Genomic DNA, 27,700 nt, shown 5'->3' on the forward strand with positions numbered 1-27,700 from the left:
CTGGTCAAACTAAGAGCAAACTCTTACAAACATTAGTGAGGAAAAAGCACGCAGAACATGCATGCACTGTACTTTGTACACTGAATAAAAATAAGCAAAAAATACTCATTTCTGTGGAGTGCTGTGGACTACTTTTCTATGTGAACATGAAGAAACATTTGTAAAAGCACAAAGAAAAGGTTTAGCCATTTATTTTCCTTGTGCTCTGGAATTCATCCAACAGTTAATTCAGAAAATAGCTCTCAGGGCCCATATCTAATCAGCAAAGCTGCTGCTAATGTCAAAACACTTTTTTGACTCACTAAGGAAAAAAACTTGATCACACCTTAAATATTAATTATTTCCCTAACCTTTCTAATCTAAATTCATTATGGGCTTCAGATATGTGCCACTGCCTCCCTGATACACAGTGCATATATTGTGGAGACCTTACACTGTAAAAAGCTCCCACAAGGACTGGAAAATGCGTAAGCAGGGCCATGACCCTTATATTTAATGGGAACAGTGGCAGAGGTAGAGAAGTACATTTTATAGAAAAGCTTGCTGGTTAAGAATCTGAATAACCTTTATTAATGAGGTACTGGATAAAGATGGATTATCATTCGACTTCTCAGTAACTTTCTGTGTTGATTTTTCAGTGATGTGGCTAAATCTGGTATTGCTCTAAATACAATACTCATTTTGGATTTTTCCATCAGTGTGGCTTTTTAGGGATCCTGATAAACATTCAGTTAAAAATCACAGCATCTATAGACAGAATTACCTCGTTACCACAATGCTAATCAATGCTGAAATTAGCAGTACAAGATTTTAAAATAATCATAAAATATATGCGTAAAGATTAAACTATTCAACACAAGCAAATAAACACAATCAGAACCAGTCTGCCTGCAACATATTCTTCGTTTTCCAGGGTCAAAGACCAAGACCACAAACCACCCCAATGACTTGTTCTGGACTTTGCTGGCTTCAGGTACACACTGACAAGAATTTTGACTGAGGGGCTGCAAGGCAGTGGGGGAGGGATGAGGGCAGTGAAATATTGTTTGATTTCTCCACAGCAGATAATTAAACCACACAAGTTTTCCCTAATGTTAAAGAATACATTTTGAGTACAGAAAGTTACTCTCGGGAAGAATTTGGCCTTTTGCACTGTTACCTTCTCTGTGGTTTTGAATAAAAAAGTTTTGAGTTTATGCCATACTATAAAGGAAATACATTAGGTTCCACAAGACATTTTCTACAAAAAGATGAGTTTTTCTTCACTGTTGCTACTGTCTCCCAGGTAAAGAGAGGAGAATGGATAAGAACAGATATATTTTTAATCCAGAACAGAACACTCCCAGGCTACCATGTTATTCTGGCCTCTTTATCATAATACCTATATATAGGAATTCCCTGTGCTTACAAATGAATTTCTTAAAAAAAGTTATCCCCACTTTACCAGCCTATATATATATATAACTCCTTATTATCCCAAATGTAGGTAGACTACAGTCATAGGTACAGTAAGAAATAAAATTATTTTACAATTCCAACTTCTACCATAGCACACTTCTACAGTAATATTTTTCCTGTGGCCTTAATTCACATATTTCAAGTGCTTTGTAGCCACTGAATCAGAGCTTTCCTTTATATCTTCATATTTCAAATCAACGCTTGTAGTTGAAACTCTGAATTTGAAGGATCATAAAAGCATGTTCCTTTATGAAGTAAAAAACTGTTTTCAAAGACTATTTTAAGCTCTAAGGATTTTTAAAGTACTTAAGCATAAGATCCCACAGTTAAAGTGCGTGTTGAGTGAACCCTGAAATAACTTTTTTCAGACAAAAAGAGTACAGATGAAGAAGCTAAACATACAGGAAATGGTAATAATGCCTAAATCCATCACTGATACAGCAGAACTTCAGTAAGCATCAGCATTGTGCACGTGCTTTCTGAATTAGAGCCTTCCATTTTGTCCATTGTAAAAAGGTAAAGTGAAGACCCAAGTTTTTAATACAGATGTACACGTTCTAAGCCTTGCTTAGGCTGTAGGGCTTAACCAAATCAAACTTTAATAGATCCAAAAGTTTTAATGATTATGGAAGACAACACATAGCACTTTTCAGAGCCTGGACTTTGGTCTTATTTTAACCCTTCCTCAGCCTACCCAACTATCTCACTGAAAGTCAGAGGAAGAACACAAAGCAGCCAGGTGCTTTCATAAAATAAGACTTGTACACTTGAGGTCAGTTTAGGCCTTGCAAAATACAGCAATACCTTTAAAAACCAGAATACAGACCCCTAGCTGAAGAAAACTGGGATAGTATATTACATATATGCATAGTTTGACATGGCTGTTAAAACAGTCCTCTTGTTAGTTTAGGAAGACCACATGTATAAAGCATCCATATACCAGAAACAGCAATAGCCTATATAGCTAAAGCAGATATCTACAATAATGTACTCCCTGTGCAAGATCAACATCTCTTCACAGATGTATAAAATTGTGGGAAGGGCTCACTCTTGCTTCCAGTTATCCTCTTGGCACTAATTATTTTTTGGAGTAAACATTAATTTAATTTGAATTTTAAGCAACATGCTCCGAAGCCACCATTTATTACCCATCTCTGTAAAGGACAGCTAACACCTTCAAATGTTACATTATTAATTATGTATATAAATCACTACACAAAGGACACACAATTAATTTCAATCATTAATTAATTGTTTGCTGTTTTCATTACAAAGACTTGAGGCTTAATTAAGTGCCACAGGAATAGTCTTTCATGTTTTCTGACAGACGCTGGCAACAGGGAGTTTATACTACACTGGAGCAGTTATGACAAATTCTTTTTCAAATACAATGGATTTTTGCTGTAGGTTTTTGTAAAGAGCCCCATAAAATGAGACTTGTTAGGCATAGCTTGAGATTGAATTTATCTCATATTTAGGAAGTCATCTCTATAGCTGTTGAAGTAAGCAACTTAATTCACTTTTAATTTAAAAATGAAAATGAAAATTAATGGCAGCAAAAGAAAACAATTTTCAGCTCAATTTCTGAATAATGAACAGGAGCTGCACAGATAAACAACAAAAGCAGTCTGCATTTTAAGATTACATAGGGAACTTGATTCTCCAGAAGTTCTTCAAATGGAATTCCCATTTCAGTCAGTTACAGACTGTTTACTCCATTGCTTTTTGAGCCTTGAAACACCGCTGGGTTTAATTAATTAAACAAATAAGCGACAGTTTGATTAATTAATGCACATCCAAAAGCCACTGCAAAATCAGGATTGAGGATATCTTCCCTGGAACTTCAAGAGCCTTTGTGATCATGCTCTGCAAGACCACATCAATAATGGTGTACACCAGGAAAACAGAAAAAAGAGAACTGAGACACACATCTGAGATGCAGATCTGCAGCATTTGTCTAAAACTTTGCCACAGAATGTAAGAGGCATCAACCACTTATCAAATAAAACCCAGGTGTATTTGAAAGCAAAACACAGATGGACCCTTTACATCTGTTTTAAGAAGTCAACACAGAATCCACATTAACAACAGTAGGGATTCAGGTCATCTGAGTTAATTTAGATTCCTCTGTAGCCCCTGCAGAGAAATGGGCACATCTCAAGTTTGGATCTTGACAAGCAGTGGTGCTCATCAGCCAGTGAGTGTAGAAAAGGCCTTGAGGATTCAAAAGTAAATTTCTAAAATTAGGCAATATGAATTTCAGCCCTGGGCAGTGACAGAGACAAAAAGGGAGAGAGTGAACACATGTAAAAGTAACCATCTGAAGGTACCTGCACTAATGCTCTGAGGACAGTGAGAGACATCACAGGAAAAAGCAATACATCTCTGGATGTCAACAGAGACACCTGAAATGTTTGCTGTTAATCCTAACCAATGACTGAAGTTCAACCAGGTCTTTAGTCTTGGGGCCTTAACTTCTGCATGGATATTTAGGGAAAAAAAAAAAAAAAAAATTAAGACTGAGTGAATACCAACAGCTTAGATGAGATAGCTTGCCAGATCACCATTACAGCCAAAAAGTGTCTGGGAAGCTCTTAAATCATATCCTGAATCACATGTTAAAGTAAGCTGCCATTGATCTTGATTTCTCCTAAAATGCCAATTTCTAAACTGCAGAGGCTCAGGAATTGATTCATTAACAGCTCAGACATCTGGGCAGGGGCACCAGGACAGTTCTCAATATTAATTAATCAAAGAGCAGAAACATGATTCTAAGTAGCTAGCAATACTAGAACATGCAGAGAAAGGTATGTTTCTACATCTTTCCAAGTCTTCAAATTTGGAAAATTCCTGCAAGTCCTCTGAGCAGCCAAGGCAGACCCTATGTGAGCAGATACATTAAGAAAAACTATACTCATGTCTTTAGTAGAAGGAAGATTGCAATTACACGAAACAAAAAAAGTACTGAAATAGAACTTCTCAAAATTACAGCCCACCTAAATGATTGGCACTAATTAAGAGTACGACATGAAACTACAAGGCATGAAGAAATAGTCATCCTGATAATTTGCTTCACATTAAGACAATTAGGCTACATTCATATAACAATAATCGACAACATTTCCTTCTTCCAGCTAAGTGGATTTAAATAATTTCATACAAAATACAACGAATCTAGGTGACTATGGTGTTCAGCATAATTTAGGAATAATTGGTGCGTATTTTAAATAAAGAGGTTTGATTTTACAATCTGAGGCTCAGAAAACATTTAGTAGCCACTTTGAATTTCAGTTTTCCTGCTCTAAGACCATGACTTACTGAGGAAACTATGACCTTCTCAAAGTGAATAATGCATTAAAACAATCAGTCCACAACACTGAGTTATGAATAGGACCATACCAATCTGCTCTTGATTTTTGTTGCGTGATAATATTTGTCACTAATCACAGAAAGCATCACACAATTTGCCTGTAAATTGGTAAGACTGCATTTAAGTGATCAATTTTCAGGCATGGTATGCCAGGCTGTCATCTCCCCATCATGATGCAGTCCACATTAGACCTGACCAGATGAGGAACCACTGGAAGAGAAGGAAACAGCTGTGACATAGGGATTGGTTCTGCTTCTTTGACAAGAGCCTTGGCTCCTTGTCCCAATGACATTGTTCAAGACAATACTTTGCCTTTTTATAGTTACAGTGTAGAAAGACAGATGCTCAGTTCATTAACATTAAACCCAACACTACTGGTTTTTTTCAAAGACTGAAGTGATTTATGCTGGCTCACTAGATCTGTGTTTGTTGGCTGGATGAAAGACGTCGAAATATTTTCCACATAAGTAAGAGTGGTCAATTACATGGCTCTTTCAAATTTTCTGTATTTTCTTCTAGTTTTGAAAGTACTTTTTTTCCACTTCAGCAAATAAACAGATGTTAGCAAAGTCATAAACAGTAATTTCTACAGCAGAAGCATCTGAACTCTCAATACTAGAGGAGGTCTTATAATCACAGGCTCCAGGAAGTCACAAAACAGTCCAATCTTCAATTGGGTATAGGGCATACTGGTCCATGCAGATGATAAACTCATCTCAGTTTTGTTATCCTGATAGTTTGCACACTCCCTAACCCTCATTGTAGTTTGTTTTCCAAATCAGGTTTTAAACTAGAGATGCAAACAGGGATATGATTTAACTAATATTGCTCGTGATCCTATAAAACGTTTCAAGATTCTTCAGGATTAAGAGCTTCAGTTAAAACATGGACACACATATGGAATAAATACTTTCTACACATTGCTACAATATGTATGATGGGAGCACACCCCCAGATCTGATGAAGAATGAAAGCAGAAGACCACTGGAGCCATTGCACAGCCTCTTCCTCAGTCCAGGTTTATCATCACAGCCTGAGGATGCAGCTTGTGATGATCCTCATTCCTAATGCATCAGATCAGAATCTTCTGTTCACTTCTATTCACTGCTAATGGAGACACAAAGCTCTTGTAGAGCATTTTTCTTTATTGTCAGTTTTAAAGCTATTTACTTTCTCTTTTGTTAAAACTAAACACCACTTGCAAAATTACAGCAAAAAAAAAAAAGCGTAACAAAAACATTTCTCAAACAATCCGGTTGGTATCAAAGTCTTATTTGCAAAATACTTACTCTAAGTTATTAAACTACAAGATATATTACAGTAGTTGGAATCACAGTCTATAAACACCTAGGAAATAAAGAATGCATCCCAAGAGGATCCTTATGTGAGAGACATCTACTGACTAGTAAATAAAACAGAGTATCTTGCAAAGGATTATGCAGACAGAAGCAGGTCTCAAATTTCTTTCTGAGACTGCACACTTTTCCTGTAAACTCTATGATTTATTTCTGCATGTCCAGAGCAGGGCTGTAATTCCATTACAGTTTCTGGGAAGACCATAAAACATACCAGAAAAGAAGCTGTTCAGAATACAAAAGACTAACATATTAAGTGGAAAGTTAGAGCTGGCTTAATTTAGGATATTTATCAAGTAAAACTCATTAAAATTCATTATTATTTGTTAATGTTTACACAACCTATGTGTGTAACCAGTTTTAAAAAAAACAACCAACCAACCAAAGAAACAAACATTCGCCCCTTCTCACCCACCCTTCCCTTTTTTCCATTTTCAAAACCCAGAAATCCAACACCCAAACCCACAATGTTTTTATGTCAGTGTAAGCATTGATTTCTGGACCGGAGGTACTACAGGGAATCCACACATTTGCATAATTCTCTTGAGTAGCAGATGTACTGTTAGAACCTCTCTAAATTATGTGAAAGATACGTTACCAGATAGTTCCCCACTGGATACAAATGTGAAGAGGAATATGAATCAAATGTCACTCTCTTAGAAGTCCCTGGAAGTAAATTCTTTGATCTGACTCAATAGCCACCAATTTGAAATGACAGAACTCGATTCAATTAAGCCTCCCCGTGATATTTTATGTGGCTTATCAATGCAGGGACTCAGGCACTCTTCCACAAGTTTATTAAACTGAGGGTCCTATTTATACTCCAGCCCTTCCCCAGGGTTCTCCTCCCTCTCGGTGTTTTTCCACTGTTTTTCACAAATTTTCCACCGTCCCTTTGTTAAGCAAATGGATTCATTTGCACGTTCCTTTCTTATCACTCACATCATCTTTGCAACTTCCCACATCTCCCCCTTCCTTGCTTTGCAAACTTGTCAGTATCAAGTGCTTAAAGGCTCCGGTAATAAGTTTGCAGAAGTTTTAAGCATACCTGAGATACAAACTGTAAGACAAACAAAAATCAACAGAAAGAAACCTCCCAACACAATAATTCCCCTGAACAACCCTGGAGAAGGTTTCCAAACATTTTCGATCTCAATTTTTTAGGCGAGATCCTTCAAGGTTTCAATGTTTCTATACACCAACCCAGAATGAATGGAGAGGCTCACACAACACAAGCCATCCAAATCCTCACAGCAATGTCGATAAGCAAGGAGCAAAATCTTCATGGCTGCACAGACAGCCAGAGGAAGGTCCTTTTGCTTTGAGGACAGTGACAGTAATAATGACAAGACAAGAGGCATCACTGTATCTTGCTGGAATCCAGCGAGGTCCAGAATCTGTGGAAACACAAGCATACCCTTGCTCCCAAGTTATTAAAGGGAATGGCCCTTCCCATAAATGAGTATTAAGGTCCTGAATTTTAACATAAGCTTTCCCTTGCTGTATACTTTGCACCTTTCTGAAGTGGTTTTCTATTGGGGTCACATCATTTTCTACTCAGTTTATACATTTAAGACATAGAGCACTTTTTGTAAGTGTACACGGGAGGTGTATCCCAGGCTTCCCGTTTTTTTGGTTTTTTAATATGGCTTTTAAAGTGCCATGCCAAGCTCCCCCACCAGGGCAGTGAGGAACTCCAGTGACATGTGTGATACCCCGTTGCTGAAAAAACTTAAGGGCAGGTTTTGACTTATATGCTGGCCCACTATGTTTTTACTTGTGCTGGAACACCAAGGACTGAAAATGCAGCTAGAAGATGTCTCTTAACATCATTTTTCCCCAGTATGATACAGGCTGGAAAAGTGTCATGAATTAGCACCTACATGCAGTAAGGGCTGCAAGAGCTACCGTTCAGGTAGCTGCTAAAAGGTCAGCAATCTTTTTGCCTTCTGCCACAGGCCAGGAAGGTGAGTATGAGAATGAACATGAACCACAAAATAAGGAGCAGTGAGATGGTTAATTTCGCTCTGCTATCTGTCTGAATATCATTTTGCCAGTGCCCTTGTTTGTCCATCCAATGACTGACTTTCTGGTTCGACCTGAGACTTCTGTAAATAAAGTTAAGGTCTGTGATATGGAACAGAGCTGATATTGAGATCTAAGGCAGGTCCTAAACGACCAAGGGGTTCAAAAAACTGGGGATGAGGGAAATGAACACTAAGGCATCAGTTTAAATCTGCCAGCGGCATTTGGAACAAAAGGGCTGACTGTAAACACCAATTAACTTGTTGCTGTGTAAAAGGGAGAAAAATATCGGCAGGGTCAAAGCCTGTCAAAAAGAATAAACAAGAGCAACCTCTGCATTACTATGGCTATGAGCTCCTGGCTGGTAACAACAGTTTTTGCAAACTGATGTAGCAAGAAGACCCATTCCAGAGCAATTTAAGGGCTGTTCATCCTGCGAAACCCTTTATCCCAACAACCCAAAAGGCTGGAACGATGATAAAAACCCAGAGCTAAACAGGTGTTCCCTCAATAACACGATGAGCAGAAACCGCTGCAGAGACTTTGCTGAGAGCTTGTCGCTGCTGCTGCTGCTGTCACCACTGCCCTGTCCGGCCCCTCTGCCACTGTCACTCGCCATGGCGCTGGTGTTGCCATCACATCCCCGGTTCTGTCGCTACCCGGCGGGCCCGGTGCTGCGCGGTGCTGGGGTGCCCGGGCTGAGAGCTGCCGGTTCCGCGCAGCACCCGCGCTCACACCGCGCCTCGGCCAGCGCCGGCTGGGGTTCCCCGCCCGAGTACCGGGTACTGATCCATCACTGCTCCGCTCCGCTCCCGGGGACGGGCAGGCGTGTGCTGGGGGCAGCGCTCGCTGTATCACTGCCACCCGAGTCCGCCGCGGCTCCCTCTGCCTCCCCTGGACCGTGAGAAGAGCAAGGAGGCTGTGAAGGGATCCAGCACAAGCCCTGTGAGGAAGGGCTGAGGGAGCTGGGGCTGTTCAGCCTGGAGAAGAGGAGGCTCAGGGGAGACCTCATCACTCTCTACAACTCCCTGAAAGGAGGCTGGAGCCAGGGGGGGGGTCGGGCTTTTCTCCCAGGCTGCTATCAGTAAGAGAAGAGGGCATGGACTTAAGCTTTGCCAGGGGAGGTTTAGGTTGGATATTAGGAAAAAGTTCTTTCCAGAGAGGGTGATCAGGCACTGGAATGGGCTGCCCAGGGAGGTGGTAGATTCTCCATCCCTGGAGGTTTTTAAGAAGAGACTTATGTGGCACTCAGTGCCACGGTCTGGTAACCACAGCCGTAGTGGATTAAGGGTTGGACTTGATGATCTCAGAGGTCCTTTTCAGCTCGAATGATTCTGTGATTCTGTGATCCCCCCTCAGGATGGCTGCTGTGATACCAGGGGGCCCAGCATTGTGCTTGAAGCATCAGACAAAATCACTGGTGTCACAGCACCTGGCACTGGAGGACATCATGTGAACGAGGATGATGAACAAGCACAACACGTGTGCTTGGGTGACTCCAGCAGCTCCAGGCTGAGTGCTGGCAGCTCCACATGCAGGGACACCACCATCTCCCGAGCTGTCCCACCGCTCCTGTCCCGAGACGCGCCTGCCCGTTGTCAACCACTGGGGCAGGAAAGAAAGGTTCGGTTCCTGCTCCGGATCTATCCCTCCTGGATCAAAAGGATCATCAAAAATCTCTGAGGGCACCTCTGATGGAGACAATGCCAACACACCAACAGTGGAAACAGGCCAATCCTGCACCTGAATAGGGTCCCTGGAGCTGGTACCAGAGCATTTCTAAACTATTTCTGATACCCCAGAGCAGTTGTTATTAGCAGGCTTAGGGCCCACATAACTATTAAGAGCATCAAAAAGAGTGCAGCAGCAGTTTTGTCATACCACATTGCTAGATCCCACAATTGGAGCCCGATTCTGTCCCATATTTCAGGACATTCTGTGAGTCTAAAGAGGGCTCCTGTTCCTTGGCCCATAAAAGCAATTACTTCAAATCTGTGCTAAGTCCCGACCTTGTTTATTACCAATATATGTCTAAGCACAATCAAAACATTTTTCTGTTCCATTGCAATCTAACTTCCCATTTCTGTTCTCAGCTGCTTACCTCCTGTCCTCCAGTGAGGTGCACACCACAGTTTTTCTTTCATGAGTCCTCTTAAGTTCAGCCAAGCTACACCACTGTCATGGACTCTGATAGGTGGTACTCAGCTGCCTGTTCAGGCACCATTTGTGATGTATCAATGCAGGACTCAAGCACTCTTCCAAAATGAGACAAAAGTTTAAGCTGAGGGTCCTATTTATACTCCAGCCCTTCCCCAGGGTCCTCCCCCCCAGTTCTCTTGGTGTTTTTCCACTGTTTTTCAGTAATTTTCCATTCTCTTTCTAAATGGCTTCATTTTCACATCCCTTTCTTATCACTTACATCATCTTTGCCACTTCCCAAAATTTCACATCTTTTATATGGTATGCAACATGCTACAGCTCTAAGGACACCAGCAAGCCTACACTAGAAGATCTAAATCTGTGAAATTCAGCTTATCCTTGACCCTTCCCAGTTTCATTAAGCTGAATCAACTCTAACATCATAAAGCACCAAACAAAAGACCAAGGAGGATAATCTGCTACAGTAACAAAATTAAGCTATTTTGCATTTTATAACTGGAGCAGAATCAGATCTTTACTAAGCCAATACTTCCAAAAGTAAAGCACAGTTATGCATTCCTTCCCAAACTGAAACCAGGTTCCTAACACAAATAACATCTTTGAAGCAGATCTGTTTATAAAAACATATGGAGAATGCAAAACATGTGCTGCTTTTCTTAAAGCTAATATCCATCTAAGAAAGTTTATCACTACCTTACCAATGTGACATTTCCTTCTCCCTAAAAGTGCCAAAAAATAATCACCTAACATAAACAATGTATTGAATATTCTCTTTGCTTCCAATATACTTTCCAAATACTCAGCAAGTTCTACAAGGCATGGAAAGACCCCAAGATCACAACCAGGCAATACCATTTGCAAATGGAGGAGAAAACTTGCTCCTTGAAGATAAATGGAATTAATTTGAGGTTATTTCTTTACTAGAAGCTCTAAATTGCTCTCACACTGTCCACTACTACCTTTTTAAAATGTCTGCTGTGTCCCCTTCAGAATGTGTGAATTGCTCTTATTCCCATTTTCAAGCAACAAACTAGAAATAACCATTAGGAGTGACTCAGCAGCACTACTTCCCCACCACCTCAAGTAGTAAGAACATAAACAAGGAGCTTTATATCTTTTCAGAATGCAAGAAGACTTGTTTTTATACTCTATTCTCAGACAAAAACATTTGTGTCTTCTCAAGATAGCAAATGAGAATTTTTCAAAATGAGTAACAGTTACAGATAATCACAGAAAACCATCCAAAGCTGTACAACAAATACACTGTAATACTCCCTCTGGTATTTGCTATAAAAAATATAATCAGACCTTTTTATGCTACTACATTGAATTCTAAGGTGAAAGACAGCAAAAAAATGCCTGGGTAGACATTTCTGAATCCTGCTCTCTGCTCATACAGGGCACAGGCTGTTTTAGAAATAATACTGGGGTGCACTAAGAGGTGTGAAAAGTTATTAGGTTATTCTTGCAATCTGGATAGCAATATTAACACAGAATGATGCATGTGAATAACAAGGGGAAAACAAAACAAAACCACAAAAAAATAAAACCAAGACCAACAAACAAACAAACAAAAAAACCCACAACAACAACAAAAAAACCCCACATAAAACCATAAAACTACTGAGATCATTAAAGAGCACAAGGTCAAGTCCAGGTAAGCATGGGCAGCTGCTCAGGAGAAATTAGAGCTCACCACCTTGCTAACAACCTGAAGAACAATGTATTCAGAGATCTACTCCTGCAAGTAGTCTATACCTACTCTCTCTATTTTTACACCCAGGAATATCCTATTTTCTGTCTTATTTATTGCATCAGGTAAAGAAAATACAGAGAGTATATTTTCATCTTTAGCAAATCATAACAACTGACACTTGATTGGTGAGTGCTCCATAGCTCCATAAAACCACTTTAATCAGTGAGTGAAACCTTTTTTAAGTGATTTGATTACTTGCTATATAACCAGAGGGGTGAGAAGCAGAGGTTAAAACACTTCACAGCACACACCACATCCTCAGGTAGGAGTAAAGATGTCATTAAAACTCAGTAGATACTGCCTCTGCCTGATGAAACAAAATCTTTTTACAGAATTCATAATTCGGTTCTACAACACACAGGCTCTTCCAAAATAAACTCATTTAAGTCTTCCACTGGGTTTTGACTCATTTTTCCCAGTGGAGATATTCTAGATGTTCATATAGGTCATGTCAGAGATGGAAAATCCTGTAAAAATCCTGTGCTAAAAAACCCTTTTGAAAATACGTGTGGAAGGGAGCAAAAGTGTAGTTTCAGTAAACCACTGGGAAAATTTATTGAAAAAATAAACGCTTGAGATAGAAAATTCAGAAGAAAACCTGTGAGAACATGGTCTTTCATTTAGATCAGAACAACCAAATATTTTTATTAAGAAATCCCTATTAATATTAATTTAGTATTGCAGGAACCTACACATGTCATCAAGGCTGCCAAGGTCAAAGCTTCTGCTCAGGAGATACCCTGCCTGTAGCACTTTCTAGGCTGACTTGAAGCAATTTTAGTGGAAATCAGTACACAAATAGCTGACATAGGGCCCAACAATTTCTTCTGTTAGTTGCAGAACATTCAGACACTATATTCACACAAGAGAAATAGAAGGATAAAGAAGGACATAATCTGCCTCTAGTTCATTAAAGAACCAATCTCACATTACTTCTTAAACAGGAGTCTAGTGAGTTAAAAGGCATGCTGAGATTTTAAATGAACCTCATCTAAATTAACCTTGAATAAGTTATTTTTGCTGTGGGTTTTCTCCCCCTCTTCCCTAATTATTTTCAAGGTCTCCTCAGACTACTCTATGTAGGAAATTGGCAGCTATAAATTAAAAACATGTTTAAAGAAAATACTTATTACAAGTGAAGTCTTCATACAATGTATTTTTACACTGCTTGGATGATTAAAAATGAGTCAGGAATGATGCCCTCATTGTTTTGGGAAAACAACAGAGTTTGTATGGACTAAGTCTCACTAGAGAAGAGTACTTTCTGAATACATTTATTCTTGAAAAGATATTAACATTTTAATTGAAATAAATAAGCATACTGTGCTTTGCAACCAAATCTGATTTTCCTTCACTATAAACAAAACCTTTGTAATACTTTCATAATTTTTTTTTCCATATAGATGCCCAGAAAACAGCAGAAACTGAACAGCTAGAAAGCATCCCCAAATTTATTTTTGGAAAAATTATCATACCTCCTTTAATAATAGGACCTTTTGTTCCTCTAAACTATGGTGCTATTAGCATCACAATTCAGAAGAAATAAGTCCATACATTAGATACCTGTAGCTATACATTTCCTCAGGTGGGCTACACACTTTATTCTTCTACCATGTCTGTTAGCAATACTGTACTTACATATACTTTTAGCCACAGCATAGTTATAATTAAGGCAAACAGTAGGAACTGAGTATCTATAAAAACTCAGTCTCATAGGGAGCACCACGTGAACAGAGTTCAAGCTCCTAGGACCAGAGCCCCTCATGACCAGAGCCCCTTACATCAGAAGTGCATGATTGCACCAATTGCAATATTGATAGATTTAGTTATCTGCCTTCAGCTGAATATGTGCTTAGTGCCCCACAGAGATGCCTTCACAGGAGATTCTTGAGGCACCAGACAAGTCCTGTTTCCCAAAGGAAAGATGTCTTCTTTCTAAATACTCTTTGATACACTGGAAACCTACTTCCCACAAACCAGTGAACATGAAAATATACAAACAAGTTAGGACAGTGAAGAAATCTGGATCTATGAATAACTTTAAAAAAAATAAATCAAAGGGACCAGTGGTAAGTGAAAAACATACTGAATTATTCTTGATACAGATTGAAATTTTAATAGAACAGTAAATGCAGTGATCTAAATCCTAATGAGATATCAAAATTTCAAGTTTGTTTTGGCAGCAATAGATATAAGGACAATTCATCCCCACACATAATTAGCAAGTAGGCTGCTCTCCAAGCAGTTCTGCCACCTTCAGAATGCCTAACCTGTAATTTATAAATACAACTGGTGTTATTAAATAATCATGGTGATTCTATTCTACAACACAAGAAACAAAATATTCTACTGGGAGGCAACATTCTCCATTATTAGATCAGTAAAAATCTGGCAAACTAATTACTAGGTTGTGTGGACTTTTAAGCTTGGATGTATGCAAGATTTACCATCTTTGACCTAGAGTTTCAAAATATACTGTAACCTGAAAACAGTTTTACCTGAAATAAAGAACTAAAGGTTGAAAAGATGCTGGCTGTCTGCATTATAACTCGGTATTAATCTTGACCAAGAAGGTGAAGGAGAATGAAGCCCATCAAAATACATTTCTTTGATAGAAGGCAAACAGAACTAGGTCAAGAGGAGAACTAAAGATGAACAAATAACAAAAAAAAAAAAATTACTTTTTTTTTTCATGGCACCTCTAAAACGAGCTGAATCTGCAAAAGAAGTAACTGATTTTATAGACTAGCACTGCAATCATAATAAACCCAACTGTCACCAACAATAACACAGATTCCTGCAGATTCCAGGAAACTACAGAAAGCTTGTTGGGAATGAATAGAGAAAATGCACGCTAAATATGATGGGGGGTAGGGCTGGGAGGAGGGCAGAAGCAAAACTTCCTGACTTGCATTCAAGAAGAAAGTTACAAAACTGAAAGTGTCTTTTACTTGCAGTTACAAAAGCTGGGAATATACATTCCAATACTGGAAGATAGAAGAGCCTTTTCTGTCATCTCCACTGGCCTCACTGTGTTCCCTTTGCCACCCCTGTAGCACTTCCCACTGAGCAGATTCAATGGCTCATTATTCCTGGATGCCAAGAGAAGAAATTCTCAGGAGCTTTTCTTGCAGGTTAGATAAGAGTGCAGGCTATTGTGGAGCTGGATATACCATAAGAGATAAGACACCTCTCCATCACTTCACACCCATCCTCTGTGTTTGCTGTGGGGAACAAGAGGAGCAGCACACACAGGCATCACGTTGTATGAGAGAGCTCCTGCTCATGAGCCCTACAGACTGAAGGGTGCACTCCTGGATTTCATGGAAACTGTTGACTTCCTTTCAGAGCAGAGGGACAGAAAAATATTAAAATATTTCTGCTGGTATCTCAAATCTGGGAGAGTTTGAAAAATTCTTAAGCCATTTGCCATGCAGCATCCTGAGACAAATTTAAAGCAATTTTATTCTGAAGAATTTACCTTCTTTTTCCCCAAAGGTAAAGGTGAGATCTTTCCCATGCCATTTTTCCTTCTCACTGATATTTCGTTCATAGAATCACAGATTCACAGAATGGCTTGGGTTGGAAAGGGCCTTAAAGATCAAATAGTTCCAACCCCTCTGCATAGGCAGGGACAGCTCCCACTAGGCCATGTTGCTCAAACCCCATCCAAACTGGCCTTGAACACTTCCAGGGATGAAGGTACCCACAAGTTCCCTGTTTCAGTGTCTCACCGCCCTCACACTAAAAAATTTCTTCCTCATGTCTACCCTCTTCCAGTTTTCAGCCATTACCCTTGTCCTGTCACTGCACACCCTAGTAAAAGTCCCTCTCCAGCTTTCTTAAAGGCTCCCTTCATGTACTGGAAGGCCACTATAAGGTCTCCCTGGAGCCTTCTTTTCTCCAGGCTCAATAACCCCAACTTTCTCAGCCTGTTTTCAAAGGAGAAGCAAAGCCATCTGATCTTCTTCATGGCTCTCCTCTGGACTTGCTGCAACAGCTCAACGTCCTTCTTGTGTTGAGGACCCCAGAGCTGGACACAGCACTCCAGGTGGGGTCTCATAAGAGCAAAGTGGAGGGGGAGAATCTCTTCCCTTGACCTGTTGCTCGTGCTTCTTTCCATGCAGCCCAGGGTACAGTTGGCTTTCTGAGCTGCAAGCTCTTACTGCTGGCTCATATTGAGCTTCTCATGAACCAGCATCTCTAAGACCTTTTCCTCAGGGCTGCTCTGAACCCATTCTTTGCCCAAACTGTATCTGTGTTTGGGATTGCTCCAACCCAGATGCAGGTCCTTGTACTTGGCATTGTTGAACTTCAAGAGTTTTACCCCTTTCTATTTACCCCTCCTATTTACAACCTGTGATAAGTCAGTGTCAAAGGATCACAGTACAAGATTCCACAAAAACTCAGTACAAGGCAATGCCTTTGGCATGGTGAACCTTTCACAGTCAAAACCATGGTTTCCAAGCATGCAATGATAGTCACCAGCTCCTCACTGTGAAACTGGTATCTGCATTTACTCTAATACACACTGACAATAAGGTGGTTAAGTAACATATCCATGTAAGTCTAGCCTAAAGTCCATAACTAACAAGAAGTATATCATGTGGGTAATGTCATGTTAAAAAGGAGAAATACCTTTTCCTGAACCCCTAGAGCCTGCAAAAAAAATATCTCCAAACAAAGAAATTAAAGATTGAGTTGGAAAGAAAACAATGAACCTAAGTAATAAAATTCTTCCATGTTTTATTCATGGAAAAAATGTATTAGAAATATAGAGGCTTGTCAAAACTGTTTTCTGTGAAATTTACAGTTTTGGGGGAAAGCAAAAATAATATTACACCATAGCTGTACTTACATTTTATTTTCCAACTTCCAAATAAGTGTATTTTTACAGTCATTAGTGTTTTTATAAAGAAGAACTTCTGTGGGAAGAAAATGATCAAGTCAGGAAGATCTTCAAAGCTTAGTCATGTTGCCTGGGCTTTTGACAGACAGCAAAATCATAAACTATTATAATAAAGGCAAGTTTACTATCAACATTATTTTTTATTCCCCATAAGGGTTTCTGAGGCCCTAGGGTCTCTCTGATTTCCTTAACCTTTACAAAGACACCAATCCTTTTTGTCCTAAAAATATGTTAACTGTGTTTGCAGGGCTGGAAATATTTAAAGAAGAGAAAATGAGCCTGTTATCCACCCTGCAAGCAAAATGCACTACACTCATTTACTATCAATTTTCTGGTTTTAGTCTCTCCCTTGCAGATTCAGAAGTTACTGTATTATGAACAAAATCCGTAACGAGTTCTCCATAGTTGGGTGGAAGAAATTAAAAGCTTTTAAAATCCTGAAATAGCTCAAAGAAATGCCTTTATTTGTCAGGTATGTTTTAGGTTTATGCACATATATAAAGTTATGTACACACCACTTTCAGTGCATACACACGGCATCATGGGGTGCGAGGTGCTGCCAATGGCTCCAGGCTGGGGATCTCCCTCCTGCCCCTCCTGCCCAGCTCCAGGGGCTCCATCAGGAGGTCTGTGCTCCAGCCCAAAAGACACTGCTGCCATATGCACTTTTGCAGCAAAAATGAGCTCCTATGCCAGGGAGACACAGACACACTGGCATGGCCAGACACACAGAGTGCTGCAGCCAAGGCACTGCTTGGAACAGCACCTACCTGCAGGAAAGGCATAAAACACAAACATATCCAGCCAGGTCCCCTGCTCCTCCTGGGCTGGTGAGAACTGAAAGTCCCCAGTGAAAGTGCAGGCCTCATCACTCTCAAAATATATTATATCACTGTATCACACGTATATTTGGGGATCCCTCAAGTACCAGCACAGCCCCTCTCTCTCACCAGCACCCTTGCCCACATCTCAGCCCCTCTTACACCTCCTGATAATCCTCTGCTTTAGCAATAGCCTCTATTGCTGGCAGTTTAAAGCATCTCCATACCACAGTACTCACCACAGCAACCTCTTCTTTTCCCCATGCACTTCCCTCAGGAATATGCTGATTTTTCTCTTTTTTTTTTTTGTGCAGATGCAGAATTTCAGTATCACTGTTGTTTGCGGTGAAAGGAACTTTTCATAGAGCAAGATTCAAGGAGCTCTCAAATTACCTATTCATCAGACTGTGCTCTTGGAAGCTGAGAAACTTTCACTGGCAAGCAACTTTCACTGAGTAATGCAGGGTTCAGCAATTCTTTAAATATCAAACTGACAAATGCTTAGTTCTATGAAAAAAAGGAAAAATACACAGATACCAATAGATGTGTAATATCAATTTACACATCATTTGACACTCAGAGACCTATAAATATATATGTTATAGTAGACCACATGTTGCTTGCTTTCACAAGTGCTTTCTGCATATTTTCTGTAGGATACAGGTGCCAGGAATCGCCGGGTGATGAGCCAGGCTGGTGCCCAGTCTCACCTGTGCCCAGTTAGGGCTGGCCCCACTGAGCATGCCCAAGACCTGGGGCCAACCCTAACTGGGCACAGGTGAGACTGGGCACCAGCCTGGCTCATCACCCGGCGATTCCTGGCACCTGTATCCTACATTTTCAATTGCAGCCACACTTTCCTTTAAATCTTAATTGTAAATAGACTCTCTCTCCCCAGAGTTTTACATGATGGAAATGGGGGGGTAACACCAAAGCAAGCTGTACTGATATAATCCTCAGTTTTGCAGAAACTACCAGAGTGGTGGCAAGCAGATGCTTTAACAAAATTGTTTTTTTCAAGCTGTTCCCCACAGCATGGGTTGCATGGAAGAACTTTGAAGTGAGGTGCAGGAGAGGGAGATGCCCGGGCATTATTCACTTTGGATCAAATTGAACATTGCTGAAATAAGCCTAAGCACAGAAAGAAACCCAGAAAATTTCTTCAGGCTCACCTTTCAGACTTGCAAGAGTATCTTCCTACAGCATACTGTATATATGAAATATATATATATAAAATATATATATATGAAATATATATAGTATAATGAAAGTTAGCTAAGCTATATAACCCAAAAGCACAGACTCCTCCTGGGGGTCTCCAAGAGGTAAAAACAATCCCAGGAAACCTGTTTACCCCTATTTACCTCTGAAGCATTTGCTAAGTTTTGACCCCCTCTCTCTCCTGCAGGTGAAACTAGACTGCAACAAATCTCACAACTTATTTAACTTCATGGCATTTAATTGAGATTTTCTTCCCCCCCCTGTGGGAAGTTGGAGGTAAAAACAGAAAGAAAAAAAATCGATAAAATCCAAACAATATTAAGTATTTGACAGAATCCTCACAGGGGCAAAAGAAGGGACAACAGGTTCTCTCATCACTAGAGATTCAGATACAAGACATACAACAATAAACTCAACTTGTATTTTTAAACAGTTCAGCAGATATGACACAATCATTGAGTACTGATGGATGGCAGGTACAATTTTGGAAAGATTTAAAAAGTAGTTTATTTTTGAGCCCAGGGTTTAGTTGATAAATATAATAGGCTTTTGCAGCATTTTTTCCTCCGTTATAAAGAAACTTGTGTTCTGCTTTGGCATTTTTTCAGCAGAAGTGAAGACAAAAATAATAGAAACACTAACAGTAGTGCAAAAAGCACACTAACGTGTGCTCCACTTCCTGGAATGACCTATGAAGAGGCACAAAATGGAATATAATTGGACTCCAAAGACTGTAATGACTCTAGTTCTCCAGTTATTAATGCAGCTCCATCCCAGTGGTATGCTGAGTATCTCTCCAACTTCATTGTTAAATCCCAGTGACTATGGGTATGCTGCTTTCTACATCCTTCAAGTAGATTAAGTGACTAACCCATGGTAACACTGGAAATCTGTATCAAAATACCCAGCTCAACCCAGGAGACCTAATCTTAAGTTTTACTATCAGACTGCCTTTTCTTTCTTTACCTAAGAGCAGAGCTACAAGGATACCAGGAATAAATCTTTCAAAATGTCAAAAGCCATCACTAACTCACACTTTGTAGACACATGCAGTTGCCAGCTGACCCTGAAGCAGGATCATTGCTGAAGCTGTAGGGAAGGTGCAATTGTTTTATATAAACTGAGTTATGGCTGTTCTGCAGAGTAACTGTGAGCTCATAATTGTTCTTCTTAGACCATAAATCTCTCCGTTGTTTTTCTCACTGAAAACTGAGAAGCATTGCTTCTCTCAAGTTCTCATCCAATTTCCATTTTGGCAAGACATCCAGTCCAGATCTCTGTAAATTCACAAAGCAGGAGAGAAACGCAGCCCTTGGCACCCTATTTTAAGTTTGCCATCAGAAAACATGGAATTGCTTTAAATAGGAGAGTATACTTTGATTTGTCATAATGTTTACTACTCCATTTATTTTCTGCCTGCAGATACTATTAAAGAAGTTTCATCTCAATGTATGTATAAAATCAAAGGAATTGCAAAAGGTAGTGTGCCTAATTTAATTACTGTCCTGGTTCTTTCAGTAAATGACAGCTGAGCATACCAATATGAATAAGGATTTTTAACTAAATGTCACACTATAATTATGAAAGAGCAGGAAATTGAGATTCAGACTGATTCTAATTGCTTCAAGATAACCATACAAATGCATCTTATTCAAAGTATTCTTTCATGACCCTGCAGTTCAGGACTGTGTTCTTTTGCCCTTCTTGTCAACTTATGAAGGAAAAATACCTCTCAGTATCTAAATCATGGCTGTGTGACTGTGATGTTCTGTGATGCTGATCTTTTAATTGCTCCATTTAACAGAGTAGGATTTACAAGTACGTAACATTAATAAAATTTGTATCAGCCAGAAAGGAATCTAACTTATACTCAGTATTTGAACATACCAGTACTTCTCTCTTCACACATATTTGTATTTAAAAAAAAAAACAAGTCCTAATATGCTCAGGAAACTGAGTATTTCCCCTAAGTTCCAACAACGCTCCAGAGAAAATGTGTAGCTTGTTAGAATAGGTCATTCTGAAAATACTAAAATCCCACTGGTTTCCAACTTTTCTAGTTATGAAGAAACTAAGTTGCATGTGAGTCTCCACTCCATACTTCAGAGCCATGCTGGAAGTCAGGTGTATGTGCAATCAGGATGGCTACAGTCCTGGCTTGTGCAGCTCTCCCTTCATGACAAGAAATTTCACAGAGGAATACCCAGCATTTATTCCATGAGTCTTTTTCTCTTGAGAAACTAAAAAGTAACGTGAATTTCCCCTTCTAATTGTTATTAGAATATCTACAGATCTCAGCCTGTCATCACAGGAGATGTGCTCCAGCTCCCTGATCCTCTTCACGTCCTTCCTCTGGACTTGTTCCAAGAGCTCCATGTCCCCTTTATGTTGGGGACTGAAGAAGTGGGCATGGTAGTCCAGCTGGGGTCTCAGAAGAGCAGAGCAGAAGGGCAGAATCACCTCCCTTGACCTCCTGGCCACAGTTCTTTTGATGCAGCTGAGGGTACAGGTGGCTTTCAGGGCTGCAAGCACATTGCTAGCTCACGTTGGGCTTCTTGCCAACCATCACCCCCAAGTCCTTTTCCTCAGAGCTGTTTTTGATCCAATCTCCACCCAGCCTGTAGTTGTGTGTGAGACTGCCCTGATCCAGGTGCAGGCACACCTTTCAAACCTGTCAAGGTCCCTCTGGATGGCATTCTTTCCCCCCAGTGTGTTGACCTTGCCACACAGTTTGGTGTCATCCGCAAACTCGCTGAGGGTGCACTCAGTTTCACTGTCCATGTCACCAATAAAAATGTTAAACAGCATCAGTCCAGGGATCAACCCTTGAGGACTGTCACTTGTCACTCATCTCCATTTTGACAATGGGCTGTTGACCTCTACTCTTTAAGTGCCCATCCAGCCAGCTCCTTATCGACTGAGGGGTCCATCCATCAAATCCATATCAGTCCAGTTTAGATACCAGAATGCTGTGTGGGACAATGTTGAAAGTTTTGCATAAGTCCAGGTAGATGAGATCATTTGCTTTCCTTTTACCCACCAACACAGTGACCCCATCACAAAAGGTCACCAAATTTGTCAGGCAGAATTTGTCCTTAGATAAGCCACGTTGGCTGTCATCAATAATCTCTCTATTTTCCACGTGCAAAAATAATCAAGTCTTAAGATCATCAAGTCCAACTGTTAACTTAGCACTACCGAGATGGCCACTAAATCACATCTTTAAGCACCATATCTACACTTCACATCCCAAGAGCAAGCAAGTTTATTTCTGTTTTACAGCTCTTAATTACTTGTGTGAATGACCCACCACCAGCACTGGTGACTTCTGTATTTTTTCTTTCAAAAGCATTTGCATTTCTCCCACTACTCGTCAAAAGAGAAAACCAAAATACCAAAGGGGTTCCATTACAGCCCAGCACTCCTACCACCCATGAAAAAAATAATAAAGATAATTAGTACATTTAATTAATCAACACAGGAGGAGCTCCAAACCAATCACAGAATTTTCACACAGCTTGTTCATCACATTCAAAATAACTCAGTAACTACCTAATTACTAACACGGGTCATTAAACCAACACTTTGGTTTGGCTGAGTACTGATGGTAATTGATCTGAAGGCTCTCTGAATTTTAAAGATATACAAGAAAAATTCCAGACTTCTGCTTCCTAAAAAACAAGTGCACTACATTTTTCTTGTTAAGGCTCTTCATAACTAATGTAATTATGTTACTAAAAGATCATAATCTGATATGATGACTGTAATTTGACGTCTAAATAAGTATGTTCAAGTTGTGCATCCATCTCAAAAACTAACATAGTTTCTACCTTGCCCTCAAAAGTTGGCAAAACCCCTAGCTGTGATTTGTCAAAGTATTTTTTTTTATTAAAAAGCAAATATTTGTCTTGTGATAGAGTACTCAAGCCCAACACACTATGTTTAGATCCTAACTACATAAAAAACTACTGAATACAAACACATGACAAAGATTTGAGCCCACAGTTTCAAACTGCTTCCACTGAGATGTGCCTCTCCACCCTCATTACTGATGATTCTAAGCAGACACCACACCACAGCATTACATTTTTGACATTCAGGAATCTATTTAATAACTTAAAAAAAAATTTTATTGAGTATAGACAAGCACGTGTTGCATCTTAAGAGTGATCCTACTACATCAGACTTTCACACGCTCATTCCTTTCAGCTATGTTAACACAAAGCTACATCCAGAACAGACCCTTATTTCTCAACATACACTAACAGAAGAAAATACATATAGGGCACATAAGAGCCATTGCCACCTGTCAAAAGTAATTTTGTCAAGTCACGTCTACTCCTTTTTCATTCATAAGCCTTGAGGAAGTACCAAAGCACGTATTGCCAAACACACAGAATTATGAAGAGACTTAAAAGATTTCTAACAGAGATAGTCTTAAGTTAGGTTTGAACAAAATGTGCCCTATCTTTGAAAGGTTTTGGTTTTTTAAGAGTTGAGCAATATTTGGATGGAAGCTGAAATACACTTTCAGATTTCCACTGACTATTAATTTTTTTTTCCAAGTAAATAAGAAAAATAATTTCATTTCCAAAATATGCTGGGTGAAATAACTCTGCTTTAAAAGTATGTTGGATCGCTGCTTTACAGATGAGGCTGAGACATCAAATCCAAAATGGCTAAAGGTCTGTCTGAAGACAAATCTCTTCTACAAATTATAGCGAGCTACATTATTCAAAACTACTCAGCAAGCATTCAAGCAACAAGATGATGGATGTGACAGGCCAGCCTGGGTACACAGCTAATCAATATCATACTTCTGAATAGTCACTGCATTCTGTGGAGCCTGATGTGGAGCTGACATGTGCATCTGCTTAATATTCAGCACCAGGAGCAGTGTCCCCAGCTCCAGCCCGACCGCTCGCCACAAATCCCTGCTACACACATAAATCTTTGTGGAGAGATGCAGGGGCACCAGTTTTATGACACCCGGGGCAAATAGTTAAGAAATTACAAAACCTGTTGGATAGGTAGGCCTTTGTGAACTTCTAGAAAAGGCTACTATTTACTGCAGTCATCATTTAATGACAACAGTAACCATCCAAAATTAAGTATTGGGTTTTTCAATAAGCTATGACAACATTCACTCCCACTAACGTGCATTACTGGAATAAATTCCTCACTGCTTATATCACTTATATCAGGTCTTCCTTATATATTTGAGTAGCCAATACTTGGAATCAAATAAGTCAAGTTTCACTGGGAAAAAGGAAAATGAATGAGGTTAAATTAATGCTGTCACTTTCTATAAACTGGCAGTGGTTTCCCACTACAGAAAGCACTTCAGTGTGTTACAACCGGAAATCAACACCATAGCATATTTTAAAAGTCTAATTTACTTAGAGTAATAAAAAGGCACCCTCAAGGCTCATCATGTATGTCATATTATGCTTAATTTTAAACATTCCAGCATAGGAACAGTATGCAAAAATCTCAGTGAATCAGGTTGATTAATATTTTGCATTTGTATGCAGCAGTGCTCTCTCTCCACTTGCCAAGTACTACATAAATATTACTTTATTAAATTTCAAAGCAATTGTGTTACGTGGGATAATAAAATGCCTCCATCTTACATGCTTTATCTGGGCAATACAGCCTTTAAAACAGAAGCAAATGTAGTAAATTAATGCAGTAAACTTGTGAAGAGAGAGACAGAAATGAGGGAATTCCAGACTTGTAAAGCTGTGCTAAGACTAGCAGGGCACAGAAATCTACGTTCAAAACAGAAGCATCTATGTGAAGTCTGAAGGTATCTCCCTATCTTCAATTGTACGAAAAGAGAAAAAGTTAGGGATATTTTTAAATTTCCTAATACTATGGTTCATAGTGCCTTTTTTGCAGGAACCTCACCTCATGAGGATGCTGCTGCAGGGCAAACAGCTCATTAGGGAAAAGCTGAGAAAGGGAAAAGCTCATTAGGGAAAAGAACATAAGCAAAAAATGAGTTGGAAAAATAAATTTTAAAAATCACGAGCAATGAGAAAGGTAAAAGATCTTTGTCTCTTTCTCCTTTCAACCTCTGTATTTTAATTAATGCAGTGTTCCACTTTCTGGAACAATGTCTCCTCCCCTGCCAATGGACTCCAAGCTCCTCTTGTAAAACTCATTCCTTAATACCCATTTCTCCCAAAAATCTTTCCCATAGTATCTTATTTTCTATTCATAGATGGTCCCTAAAATTATGGTAGATCAATATTAATATTTTGTTAAACTATTAGCATAATGTCAACTCCAACAGAAAGTCAAAAAAAATACCCTCAGCCTAGTAAATACTAACTACTCTTTTCAACCACAGCAGCTAAAAGCAGAAGCAGTTGTAAATCAGCCTAAACTAACAAGTCCCTAAAAGTCTGGAGCTCCTAATGGCAGTTAAGAGACTTTCTCAATTTGCCATTAACCAAGCCATCAACTCTATTTATTAACTGTACCTCTACACTTCAGAATTGCTACAGTTCAAAGACAGCTGGCTGCACGCAGCCTCCTGACCAAGGAACACGTTGTGATATTCAGTTCTTAGATGTGATGTTAGCCCTCATATTCGTGTAATTGCAGAGATTTTTTCATAGGCTCCTGAAGAGTAGAGATTTTCCTGATTATTAGTTCCCTCTGTAGCAACCAAAGAAAGAAGTGAATTCTGTTCCAATTACACATCATCATATTTCAACATATTTGTTAAAATACTGAATGGAGCTTCTCTTGGAACATTTTCCCCATTGTAATTTTCCACAGAATTCTTATAAAGAGCGAATTTGTGGCACATATCTTATGAGGAGAGGCTGAGGGAGCTGGGGGTGTTCAGCCTGGAGAAGAGGAGGCTCAGGGGAGACCTCATCACTCTCTAAAACTCCCTGAAAGGAGGTTGGAGCCGGGGGGGGTTGGGCTCTTTTCCCAGGCAACTCTCAGCAACACAAGAGGGCACAAGAGGTCTCAAGTTGTGCCAGGGGAGGTTTAGGTTGGACATTAGAAAGAATTTCTTTCCAGAGAGGGTGATCAGGCATTGGAATGGGCTGCCCAGGGAAGGGGTGGATTCTCCGTCCCTGGAGATATTTAAAAAGAGACTGGATGTGGCACTCAGTGCCATGGGCTGGGAACTGCAGCGGGAGTGGATCAAGGGTTGGACTTGATGATCTCTGAGGTCCCTTCCAACCCAGCCAATTCTATGATTCTATGACATTGAGATAATTCAGATATATTCACAGGATTATCACACACCAAACATTTGAAACAGGAGCATAATTCAAGCAGCTTGTCTGTAACCATTACTAAATTTGCATCAAAGTCTGCATGAATGTGCACTAGAGGTACCTACACACAGGTGGATGAAGAAAGAGCAATCAGAAAACAGGTTAAAGAGGGTGAGAATGGCTCCTGCTTAAAAGCATCTCACTGCTATAACAGAGTGGCACAACAGAGTACAAACTCAGAGGGCTACCTCTGACTGAGGATAAATCTCATGTATTTTTTAAGTCTCTCCAAACCCTGTGGAGTTATCAAGACTTCTGTTCACAGACAAAGCCCTGCACTGTCCCATGTCACAACCAAGGGAAACGCACGATTCCCCACTGCAGGTGTTGTGATTTACCAAGACCTTGTGTAATCCTATTATAAAATTGTTCTGAACAGACTGCAAGCTGACCTTGAGAATTGCCATTAATCAAAGAAGTTCAACAGTGCCTCAGCCACCAACCATGAGAGAAAGGGTCAGGTTACACATCTCAAGTCAAATCTTCAAGGTGTATTATTCTGGCACACACAAAATGGGATCACAGTTGTATCAGCAATGGTCTTTTTGGTAACCACCTGGAGCAGACAGCAGTTATTTGAAGTATCTTTGTTTCCAGATCTTGGTGCTGGAATTTGGTAGCTGTAAAAATCACTTTCATTTCGTAACTGACCACACAAAGTCCAAATGCAGTGTTAAGAGGAAATTTCTGTTAAGTGGCCAAAATGAATGCTGCCAAAATAATTGTATTGAACACATTTACTTAATATTTCTAGAATACTAATACCATGCTGAAGATACTCAGTATGTATCTAACTTACCAGAACGATGGTGATGTTGTTGTTCTTCTAGGAACTCCAAGTCAAGCATTAGGTCATCTTCATCCAACTCACAGGAACCCAAGTTATTCAAAACATCCTAATATATTTGAAAAAAACAAAAAAAAATAAATGGAGCATTTGGAGAGCTGTGTTAACCAAGCTGTTCTACACCAAACAATGAGCAATCAGTTCTGGAAAATATGTCCAAGCAGGAGCAACAGAAAATTCTTCTACTAACATTGGACCAGTGAGAAATTGTATTTGTCATAATTCTCTCTCTCTCTCTTTTTTTTTTTTTTTTTTTTTTTTTTTTTGTACAGGATCTTAAATATTTAACAACAAAAAGGCACAGGTAAAAACTTCTATATAAATATTTTTGTCATACTGTCCAATGATGGGGTTGTGTCTTTCCAAGTTTAATCATAGCTTTTTATGAAGAATATTTTTTTAGCAGAACACAAAAGTATCAGTACTTGTTTTTCATTAAATTTTGGAATTTTAAGCACTGCCTGCCCTCACCAC

General features: G+C 39.6%; 1 protein-coding gene across 6 annotated transcripts in view; it reads right to left on the reverse strand.

Moving 5' to 3' along the window:
* CCSER1 (coiled-coil serine rich protein 1) overlaps positions 1-27,700 on the reverse strand; it is a 669,425-nt gene that overhangs the window by 475,761 nt on the left and 165,964 nt on the right. For all 6 annotated transcript variants that reach the window (XM_071742835.1, XM_071742834.1, XM_071742832.1 and 3 more), the window contains one exon: positions 27,179-27,275. In XM_071742835.1, the coding sequence (XP_071598936.1) occupies positions 27,179-27,275 (97 nt within the window). The remainder of the gene's footprint in view (positions 1-27,178; positions 27,276-27,700) is intronic.

The sequence above is a fragment of the Heliangelus exortis genome, chromosome 4, assembly GCF_036169615.1.
Source record: "Heliangelus exortis chromosome 4, bHelExo1.hap1, whole genome shotgun sequence".
NCBI classification, from domain to species: domain Eukaryota; kingdom Metazoa; phylum Chordata; class Aves; order Apodiformes; family Trochilidae; genus Heliangelus; species Heliangelus exortis.